At 39.4% G+C, this 12,007-nt stretch overlaps 1 protein-coding gene across 3 annotated transcripts in view; it reads right to left on the reverse strand.

The window, feature by feature from the left end:
• The window catches only part of LOC140237719 (proline-serine-threonine phosphatase-interacting protein 1-like), a 91,022-nt gene that overhangs the window by 56,244 nt on the left and 22,771 nt on the right, over nucleotides 1-12,007 (reverse strand). For all 3 annotated transcript variants that reach the window (XM_072317646.1, XM_072317645.1, XM_072317647.1), the window contains exons 2-3: nucleotides 8,386-8,486; nucleotides 335-409 (exon numbers count right to left, since the gene is read on the reverse strand). In XM_072317646.1, coding sequence (XP_072173747.1) covers nucleotides 335-409; nucleotides 8,386-8,486 — 176 coding nt within the window. The remainder of the gene's footprint in view (nucleotides 1-334; nucleotides 410-8,385; nucleotides 8,487-12,007) is intronic.

Consider the following 12,007-nt stretch of genomic DNA (forward strand, 5'->3'; position numbering starts at 1 on the left):
GGCCTGGTTGGCTCTGTCACCACAAATGACTTACAAAGTCACCAAATATTAAGTTCCTGCTTCAAATATGTCTAATATTTCCAGATTGTATACAAGTTTGGAGTTTTTTAATAATCTGTTCTTATTGATTATTCCAATTGACTTCCACAAAAAAAAAAAAAAAAATGAGGAAAGTATACCATTACACAAATATATAGCAGTTTCGCTTGCAGTCAAATTAGTTTTTTGGCCACATGTGGACTGCAGCTGATAATCTTGATTTGTTACTTTACAATGCAATCCAAAAACCGGAAATTCCCATGTGTGAATGGGCCTAACAGCAGCATGCACTCACCCAATTTCTTCCGTTCCCGTAGCATTTTTGGCTATCCTCTGCAGACTCCTCCCAAATGTGTCTTCTGCTCTGGCCCTGCCAAAGGGGGTAAAAGGAGAGCATACTGGTATAAAACATGATCCCTTCCATTGTCAATATTCCACAGAATAAGCCAGTGCGTAATTAGCTCATGTGCACAGTAGGCGTTTTCACATCAGCCCAATGTTTTGAAATAGCGCGCTATTTTCTGACTTGGGAAATTAACCCGATCAAGAAATAGCACGCTATTTGATAATGTGAATACAAATTAGCGCGATAATTGATCAAGAAAATTTCTCGAGTCCAACTCGGGAAATTTCCGAAATAGCACGATAATTAATGCGAACTAGCGTGCTATTTGATAATGTTCAGGGTGATGTGAATAGGAAATTAAATAGCGCGCTAATTTGCGATCGCGAAAAATATCTCGAGCTTGGATTTTTATCAGGCTGATGTGAAAACGCCTAGTGGTACGAGTGACCTTTCTTTTTTTTTCTCAGTTGGTTAGGCACTTCACTTGTTTTCAAAGCTGCATAATGCATAAGCTTGCTCGATGTAACATTTTATGGAATTTGTGTTCAAACAAAGAATGAACTTGCATTTAGAACAGGTGACAAGAATAGTCCATTAGGGGGGTGTTTCATCAACGTCTGTCAGCGCTGACAATTTCAGCAAAATCCTTGGTTTTGATTGGATGAGATGCTCTGGTCACTGACTGTTATGATGGTAATTGTCAGCGCTGACAAACGTTGATGAAACACCCCCTAGTTGACACGTTAGCAAGCATCTATTTCACTGTTTTGTATTGAACGCAATCATAACCTTTTTCTTTTGATATTGCCAAATACCAGGCTTGCTGTCAGGTGGATGTGCTGGCAAGCACCATTTAGAGAAGGATCACATGAATAATCATCACATCACAGAAAGTTATGCTTATCTCAGTGAATTAACAAACCCAAATGCCTGTTGGTACAAATTTATGACCTTTTTCTGCTCATGCACAAAGTGGAATTACGAACTGGTCTACTGAATCAATGACAACCATTCTGTGCTTCTATACATTTTGCCAATGCTTCAAACTACTGTATACGCTATAATTTTCGCGTACATAAATTTTCGCGAATTGCCGCTGTCACACATTTTTGCGAGTGGTTAAATTCGCGATTGGGGGACCAGAGAAAATATAAAGTGGCAAAGAAAGTGTGAATTTTCAACTTACTAGCAAATAAGAATGATACTAGTTATACACTGCATGAAAAAGACTTGCCAAACTCTGCGAACTAGTAAGTTAGAATTCAACATTTTTGAAGTGGTTAAGTCCATCGTGCTAGATTTCTGACGAGTGGTCCCCTTGCGATAATGGATTGGCTCTCTACAGTATTCGTAAGTAGACGTGGACATGCGTAAACAAGCTTAGCCAGTATGGTCTGTTCGGTATGCCGTGACATGGTATACTAGTACTGAAATGTTCGTATCATCAAGGCAAAGGATTCATTTTGGAAGGTAATATTTTCGCGTGTTGTTAATTTCGCGAATAGCTCCCGACTTGCGAAATTCGCGAAAATAAAACCCACGCGAAATATATAGCGTATACAGTATCACTTTCTTCTTCTTTTTTTTCTTGTCACAAACACATTTTCAATTTATTCACTATATACCATGAGAGAGCAAGACTCTCTTTACATTCTTTGCATTTTGTTGTTCTGTTTTGACACTGCAGGCTGTTGCAGCTGATATCAGAAGGCGTACTAGACAGTAGGCCCGTTCACAAACAACGAAAATCGAAATTTCAATCGCGATCCAAATTTCGATTTTTTTTTTTCGACCGTTTATACACAGGGAAAAATCGCACTTCGCAGCAAGGAAAGAACGATCAGTGGCCAAACTGCGCATGCGCGAATCTTGCATGACCGAAGACTGACCCCGCAGTCCCAATAGAGTTTCGCACGCGCTACGAACGATGGGATTAAAAATACCGATTTCCGAATCTCGATCGCGCTCACACACACGACGCTTGGCAAAATAATCGCGATTATTCTGAAAAATCGCACTAATAGTGCGAGTTGGATCGCGATAAGGATCGCGGTAATTAGTGAGATTTTTCTGTTCACACTGGAAAAAATTTCGAAATTTTGATCGCGATAAGAAAATCGATTTTTAAATCGCACTTTTTCCCTTGTGTGTGAACGGGCCTATTGAAAGCATACAAGTATGAGAAAATACCTATAGTGGAACTCCGCCATAATTCCCCTTTATAACAAACGTGCACTTGGCACTCCTGTGATGATGTGGGTAAATAGCATGTAATGCCAAGTACTGTAAAAGTGGAAATTTTCGCAGTGTTGAATTTTTTGTGCATTTCATGCAACCAGAAACTAGTGCAAACATAAAAGCACATGAATATTTTTGCTTGCCATATGTTCCAGTAGTTGATGTCTTGATTCCGCGGAATTAAAAACCTATGACACTCTTCTTACACGGCCGAGCGTTAAAAGTTAGTCATGCGAAAATATCCACTTTTACAGTAAACTTTTTCTTCAATAAAACTGGTTTGATAGGTTCTTCGGGCCCTATCAAACCACATTGACAAATGATAGGTGACTGTAAACTACAATGTAATATTTTCCAATCAATCTATCATTTCTTGTCATACAGATCTCTCACCGAACATTTGTGTTAAAATGATACAATACATTAAGATATAAACAATTAGGCACAAAAGACTTCAAAAGACTTAAAATCAATACATGCAATACACAATCTCTTCAAGCCTATAGAACAGCACATTCTTTCATTTTAGATCTGTCATATAAACCTAAATGTTGCATACATCATATTAAAATCCTGTTTATACTGTAAATACAGTTTGTGCAGTTACAACTGTACTTGTCTCATAAATTTCTAGGAAAACTAGAAATGTCGCTACAGCGACTGGTTATACCCCCGCCAAACAACATTTGATAAGCTTTGGTCAAAACAACATTTGATAAGCTTTGGTCAAAAAACTGAAGAAATAGTTAAATCCGCAAGATCTTTCCTTGATCTTCTGCCATTAACATGCCGTTACCATGGCAACGTACTTTCGGGTACTGTCGAAAAATGCGTCTTGCACATCTACAACCAAAGGCACACATCTGTACCAAGTTTCATGGAAATTGGGCAAAAACTGAGGAAGTAGTTTGCAACACAAAATTTTCCATCATTTTGGCTCATAACATGTGAGCTGTTACCATGGCAACATACTTTTTGTCACTGTCAAGAAATGTGTCATGCTGACCTATATCCTAAGACAAACATTCAATATGAATTCCATGAGAATTGGAAGAACACTGATGAAGCAGTTTTGCCATGAAGCATTTTGCCCTATATTTTACCAATAACATGCCGTTTCCATGGCAACTCACTTTTTGCCACTGTGGAAATATGTGTCTTGCACATTAACATATTCAGATGAACATCTGTACCTAATTTCATAAAAATTGATCAAAAACTGTGGGAGGAGTTCGCGACGCAAGATTTGTACCCATTTTTGCCCATAATATGCCGTTACCATGGCAACGTACTTTTGGGTACTGTCAAAAAATACGTCTTGCACATCTACAACCCAAGGCACACATCTGTGCCAAGTTTTATGGGAATCGGTTGAAAACTGAGGAAGTAGTTCGCGACGCAAGATTTGTACCCATTTTTGCCCATAATATGCCGTTACCATGGCAACGTACTTTTGGGTACTGTCAAAAAATACGTCTTGCACATCTACAACCCAAGGCACACATCTGTGCCAAGTTTTATGGGAATCGGTTAAAAACTGAGGAAGTAGTTCGCGACGCAAGATTTGTACCCATTTTTGCCCATAATATGCCGTTACCATGGCAACGTACTTTTGGGTACTGTCAAAAAATACGTCTTGCACATCTACAACCCAAGGCACACATCTGTGCCAAGTTTTATGGGAATCGGTTGAAAACTGAGGAAGTAGTTCGCGACGCAAGATTTGCAACGGACCGACCGCCCGACCGACCGCCCGACCGACCGCCCGACCGTCCGCTGATTCCTATATACCCCCTTCAAACTTCGTTTGGCGGGGGTATAAAAACAATGAATATTCAGTAGGGGTCTCAATTGAAAGCACAAAATGTGGTGGGATTAGAAATTGGGACCTTCTAGTCAGATTGCTGCATCCTTGTCTACTTTACCAAGTGCCACCACTTAAGCCCTTTTTACACTTGTGTTTCTTAACCCCGTACTTTCTCTGACCCAGGACTATCGTTAGTCCTGTACCAATATTTTCAGTTTTTTACACTCGCCAATTAGTCCCATACTAAGATCTTGTCCGGGGCTAAGGAGAAAATTGACCTTTTTACACTCGTATTTCTTAGTCCGGTACTTTCCAAACCACATGAATATTTATGATTACGCTGTGCACTGTACACGTACACGCACGCACCGGCAGCACTTGATTTCCTCGTTTCTGATTGGTCAGTGGGGGTCGGACTTCGCCTCCGTCGCTTAGCCCCGGATTATTTTTTCGTTCTGTTTACACTTGCTTGCTTGGTACCGCAATTGCGGGGATAGCACTGCAATTGCGGTGCTAACCCTGCTATTTTTGCAGGGCCAGATAGTACGGGACTATCGGTGGGGCTAGCCCACCCTTATCCCCACCGTTGGTACGGGACTAAGCAAAAATTTACAAGTAGTGTAAAAAGCCCTTTACATAGCACTGGCAGAGAAAATATACCCTGTTGTATGATTAACATTACATACACCAGCCTGGCATTGATGATTTAACTCACTGCATAAACATGCTTCTATAGAAAAGTGGTGGATTCTGTTAAAAGTCTAGTGTGATGGAAACTTGAGAATGTTGGTAGAGAACATAGCTTAAGTGCTAAGTTCTCCATAGTGTGATACTAGCAAGAACCGACTGATCATGAGTGCACACGGAAACTTAGTGGGGAAAACACTCGGGGAGTAACTGAGAATCAGAAAGAAGCCATGATTAATAATGCACACAAAATGTGTCGTGTTATGGGGAAAAATATGACAATACAATGTGCTGGATAAGAGAAAGTGGTCATGTCCATTAAAAAAAAAAAGACACAAAGCACAATTCAGCTACAGTGGTTTCAGTTTCAGCTCTGGAGAAAGTATTTGTTCATCACAGCTTGTGGGGGTTTGCGTGCATCTTCCAAAGCCGATTCACATGAGATAAATTTGAGAGTAGCTTCATTGCAGATAGTGCATGGATATCATCTCTAGGCATGGACAGGAATTCCATGTTTGATTGATAGGATACACAGTTTGTGACACATGTACAGCTGTCATATCCAATGTCATCCCCAGTTTAAAAGTGCTCAGTTCATGAGGAGACTCTGTGCTGAATGCTCTGTAACTCTAAAGACAATCAGAACATCTTTGTGATTCAATTTTTTTTTTCAATGTGAAACCCCCTTAATCATTTATCTAATTGATTTATTTTCTTCTACAAAAGTGCAAGCTACTCTTTCCTGCATTGCACGTCAGTTTTGAATTATACAAATGTATCAGTTATCCTGAACAATGAAGATTCCATGCCTTTGAAAGGTTTTCAAACCTCTAGTACAGTAGGTATCTGGATTAAATGAATGCAAACATATCGGAAGAAAACAGTATTGAAGTTTGAAGAAAATTTTGCAAATTGTACTGTGAAAATTGAATTTTCACAGACATGGTTAAGTCTGTACAAATGTGCTGTTTTTGCCTGAAAAGAGGCTACAACAATTTTATAGCAAAGTAATGGAATAAAAAAAGAAAGTATCAAGAGAACTCCACAAACCCTACCAGCACTTTCATTTTCTGGCATTATGAAAGAACACTTACTAGCTATACGTACTTACCTCCTTCAGAAGGCAGGGAAAATAATATCACCCATCGCACATATCAGCAAAAATTTAGGGAATGTACAGTTTTCGTTTAGAAAGAAAAGTAATATCATGTGAAATTCCCTTCATATGGTACACATTATCACTGAACCATTGTGACATTTCATATTGTTGTAACCATAATACCTAGCGATGGCAGGACATACTGTAGATTTAACCAAAACTTTTGACCACTTTTCGAGATTTTCAGCAAACTTTGCCGACATGTTCTACAAAATATTGTTGCATCCAGGGAATCCATGTTTGGAGTAAATTTCTCTTCAAAGGATTAATACTCAGATCTGCAATAATCACAGGAAACCACAACCCCACTACAAGATGTAAATGTGGATTGAGTGAAAGCAGTACAATATTGGTAGAACACATCAGTAAAAGTTTGAGAAAAAGTAGTCCATTATTTTAATTTTTAGAGTTCCGGCGCCATCATTGCTGGATAAGAAGACTACAACACTTTATGACTTCATTCTGGACAATATTAAAAATATAAAGAAAAAATAAGGAGAATGCCACTAATTTCACTTTTCATGCAAAGTACACAGTGTATTCCATCGAGTTGTTACTGATTTGATATGACATGGGTTATATCATCTCCCATGCTTTCTGAAAGAAGTAAGTCAAGTGCTCCTTCATTCTCCTAGAAAAGTTGAAAAAATGATGCATTTTCTTTATATTTTCATCACATTGATGAATGACATCATGAACTGCAGAAGTCTCCTTATAGGGCAATGACAGCACTGAAACATTTAGAAATTCATAACTTTTGAATCGACTGTCCGATTTTCTTGGAACTTTCACTGATGTGTTCTACTAATATTGCTACTTTAACCCAATCCACATTTATGCAAGGGTTTGGGTTTCCTTTAAAAGAGCAAGAGAGTGAGAGAGAACAGAAGATTTCACTGAAGGGCGAATTAGCACACAATAAACTCCAAGCACATGAACTGCTTTAAAGATGTGACCCTGCATCACAAAACAAACAAAAAGTCGCCAGAAATGGATTTTTAGTTAAGACTGGATTCTGAAAGAGCAGACTCTAAGCTTTAAAATGATGTATAACTCAATTCAAATGGACTCTCCTAACCTATCTACATATTGGAAAGAAAGGACACACTCTGGAAAGTGTGAACTGAGAAAACAGGCTCTGATGTACAGGGTGTATTCAAGCGCTTAATCTTTACCAAGCTATGCTAGCTGTGGGATGAATTGAACAAAAAACAGGATGTTGACCACCAGAGCAACAACAATAAAGGGATTATCAGATTAAGCTGAAATTGAGCATGCTTCATTATTCATTAGCACATTCTGTACATGATTAATCCCAACTTTCAATGCAGTAGCATTATTCTCTCCAAAGTTATTGGAGTTAAAAGTGAAGTGTATGGACAGGGCTTTTGAGAAATGGGAAGAGGGTTCTACGAGAAACAACTAATCACACTATTCCACCAAAAGTGTTCGAGAAAAACTGATGAAAACACAAGTTCCTGTTTCTTTTATGATACTAAACTTTAATATGATATAGAAAAAGACTTGATCTTTCAGAAAATATGAAAAACTCAAGATTGGTCAATTTCACTTTTAAGTTTTCACTTTTCACTTTTTCACTTTTTAATTTCAATTTTAAGTCCTCACACAAAATCACTGTGTGCGACTTTTTGTTCGTTTTGTGGTGCACGGTCACATATACAGTTCGACCTCGATTATCCGGCCATGTCGGGACCGGCGCTCATCTGGATAGCGAATTGGCCGGATATGGGAGACACAATGTAAATAGCTGCTGTCCAAGTGCACTGGCAGCTAGGCAGGTAGTGTACCCCACAACGGTGGTGTAATCTATGCTAGCCTGCGCAAAATTGTAGTCCCTTCTTCACAAAAATAAAGTATATCTTTATGTGAAAATCATACATGTTTTACCTCATTAGATATTGAGAAACCTATCATGCACATCTTATGAAATTTGTGAAATAGATCCATGAAAGTCACTGTTTTTTCTCAATTTTTGGATGGAAAAAAAAAGTCCTTCACTGCATTAACGCATCCGGATAATAGAGATTTCCGGATAAAAGGAGGCCGGATAATTGAGGTCGAACTGTAGTGTTATGTTGCCACACTTACCTCTGTTTGAGTAATTCTTCAAGCGCTTTGCACATTTCTCTGCCATCTTTCATTCGCTTTATGAGGACCTCGTATCCACCAGTACTGTTAAAGTCTGTATCCTGTTGACGGAGGATAAAAAATATAAAAATGAACACTATCAGAACCAGGTGAATGAGTGAAAAGAACAATTTTTTACATTCACTTAATTATTCTTAATGTTCAGGATTTGACACAATATTAGAATACCTAGAGAAATTAAGCTTTGGTTATTGTTACTATAATGCCCCAGTCACACAGACATCCCGGATCACCCCAGACCAGATCCGGGGTGATCCGGGGAGAGATCCTTGTTGATGCCTTGGACATCCTTGGACATCCGTGTATGTCCGTGTAGATCTGGGGACATCCGGGAGGCCAACACGGCAACTTTTGGAGGTCAAAAACATCCGGTGTCATCCGGCATCATCCGGCGTCATCCGGGGATTGTCGTGTTGGCAGAGCAATCCGGGATGGTCCGTGTGGCTGCCATGTGGCTGCCGTGTAGCTGCCATGTAGCTGCCATGTTGTCGGGGGAGGGGGATACTTGGGCCTCCCCCCCCCCCACTTTTTTTTTTTGCACCATACAAAGGAAGGTGCCACCTCTTTGGGTGCCCCCCCCCCCCCACTTTTTGTACCCCAGAAGTGCGTCACTGGCACTAGAAAGAAATAGATAGAGACCGTGAAGTGTGAGCGCAGTAAGGTTATGCTTTTGCAGTGAAGACCCTGTTTTTCCTTGCTTGTAATAATAATAATAATACATACAATTTCTATAGCGCCGTTCTCCACTTTGATTTGCCAGCTGAAAAAACTCGAAAGTGAACAGAGAAAGATGAGCGCGGAAAACTTTCTTTTTTTTTTTTGCTTGTCAGCTGAAGAAACGCGGAAGTGGTTTCAGAAGTTGCGCTGAAGGCCTTTTTTTTTAATTTCCTGGTTAGCTCACGAAACCCGGAAGTGCCCCCCCCCCCCCACACTTTTGAAAACGCTCCTCCGGCCCTGTATTATTTTGGATTGCAAATCTATTATCTTATCAGATATGGTGATAATTTAATAAATTTACACAAAGATTAGCAAATGATTGGCAAACTGTATATGTCTACTTATTAATCAATCATCTTGTGCATCAGATCATAACATCAAGCTAACATCATACATTCATGCTGAGGATTTCGAGCTCTTCTGATCTCAGTGACAATGCAATTGTAAGATTCCCAATAATCCTCTGAGATATAGCAGGGCATGCATCACTCTGATATCTCACTCAAACTAGCAAAGGACAGACATCTTTTGAGCTTTCACTCTTTAACCATTAATGCACTTTGTTCAATGATTGCCACATCCGCTGAGAGTGCTTTCTTCACTGATGGACACAGATGTCTAAAACGTAATCGGCAATGAATAGAGATGAACATAATCCCCTTAGTCCTAAATTATAGTCACATTCACACAGACAAAATAGTGGGATAATAGTTGTGATCAAAATCTTTAGGTTTTTTTTTTTTGCACAAGTTCAAATGGACAGAAATATCCCACTAATTGCCAATCACGCTAATTTGTCGATCAAACTACACATGTCTGAAATCTGACCAAACTACACGTACATTGTAGGCTTTAAACGGTGACCCTTGCCCTTGTGTTTGTGAGCTGTTCAATTCTGCACATACATGTAATATTGCAAGACAGGGCAAAAATTCTCTTTTGTTCCAGCATTCACACACATGACATGCCGCTGTGGCAAATATTGCAATAATTTAAAGATAATTGCAAGATTTCTCAGGATTTGGATTGAACTGTTCATTGCACTATTTAGTGGGATTTTCATGTCTACACAGGCACAAAGAAAAAAAATCTCAAGATTTGCATCCCACTAATTTGCATCAGTGTGAATCCATCTAATTTGCATTATCAGTGTAAATCCCACTATCAAGTCACCATGGCCTTCCTCTGACACTGAGCAGAGAGGCGGTCGTCTCACCTCCCTGAACTGAGCCACATTGTTACAACTGAGTGGGATGGCTTACTCAGGGCTCAACACTAACGGTGGTCCGGTGGCCCGGGGCCACCAAAAACGCACGTCGGGCCACCAAAATGTCAGAAATGAAGAATTTGGTGGCCTGATCGGGCCACCAAAAAAGGTCGGATATTTGCATTTGGGCCACCAAAAATAAAAGTTAGTGTGGAGCCCTGGCAACTTACTGAGGATTGAAGGTTTGGAGGATTTAACTCAATGCTGATGAAAAAGCACAACAAATTCAAGCAATAAGTGTCTGGGTACAAACACAAGGCTGAAGTGGACCAACAGTCCATCTTGATATCATAATCACTTTCATAAAACAGACATGAATAACCCACAATTCAACTAATGTTTGTTTATCACATGCCACTATTAAACAACCATAATAATTTTCCCATTAATTGGGAATTACCACTCATTCTATATCATATCACAGGATCATATCACAGTTCCAACACCAAAACTTTAAAAATTCATAACTTTTGCATACCGGTAGATTGTCCAATTTTCCTCAAACTTTTAACTGATGTGTTCAACTAATATTGCTGCTTTCACTCAATCCACATTGCTCTTTTGGATTGGGTTTCCTTTAAATACTGTATGCCATATATTTCACGAGTCAAAATTTTCGCGAATTGGGAATTCACGACAATTTCGCAAGTGGTTAAATTCGCGATCATGGAGTCCTGTACTGAACGGAGAAATGTACATGTGTACGTCACATCCACATCCGAATCAGAGTCAATTTCATTGCGTGTCTTTAATTTCGTGAATAGCACCTGACTCGCGAAAGTCGCGAAAATGAAAACCTCGCGAAATATTGGGCATACATTGTATACAGTATTCATCTCAACAGCGACTATGCTGCCTTCCGCAGTCAACAAATAAACATCACAAGTAAGCTGTGCATGGGGGAAAAAGCTACCTTTACAACACACACATACACGTATCTGTCTGTATCTGCTTATAGGCCTTCACCATTCAAAACAACAAAAGACTAGCTGATTGACAAATAGTCCTTCACTGGTGTAAATAAACACTAATTGGTCAAGGGCAAATTTGTCAATGAGTTGCCATAAAAACGACTCTGCACAAGAACCATTAATTTGAACAAAAGAGTGTTTCTCGATGGCACGCAGAACTAGAAAGCTGTAGCCATCGAATGATACCCATTTGTAATGGATGCCTGCAATTATTAATTGCTGCAACATTGAACAGAACCTCTGCTCCACTCTTTAAGCTTCATGCTCTTGTAGGCTTCCTTTTTCGGTTTCGAAGCATTAGTTTGCAAACATCAGGGGAGCTTTTGCAGACGATAAATCTTAGACTGCCTACTCTTTTTCCTCCTTCCCTCTCTCACTCTCTCGCTCTCTCTCTCTCTCACACACACACACACACACACACACACATAACAGCCAAACTTTTTTGTTTTCATTTTGCTAAACACTATGTCAAATTCATATATTTTAGTTTTAAGTGAAATGGACTGAAAAAAAAAATAATGAATTCCCATCACAAGTCATATTGAATAGAAATGTTCCATCTTGTCTATTCATGTCAAGGCATGGATCTTTTCTGGTTGTCACAGTA

Source organism: Diadema setosum, chromosome 14 (genome assembly GCF_964275005.1).
Source record: "Diadema setosum chromosome 14, eeDiaSeto1, whole genome shotgun sequence".
Taxonomy (NCBI): Eukaryota; Metazoa; Echinodermata; class Echinoidea; order Diadematoida; family Diadematidae; genus Diadema; species Diadema setosum.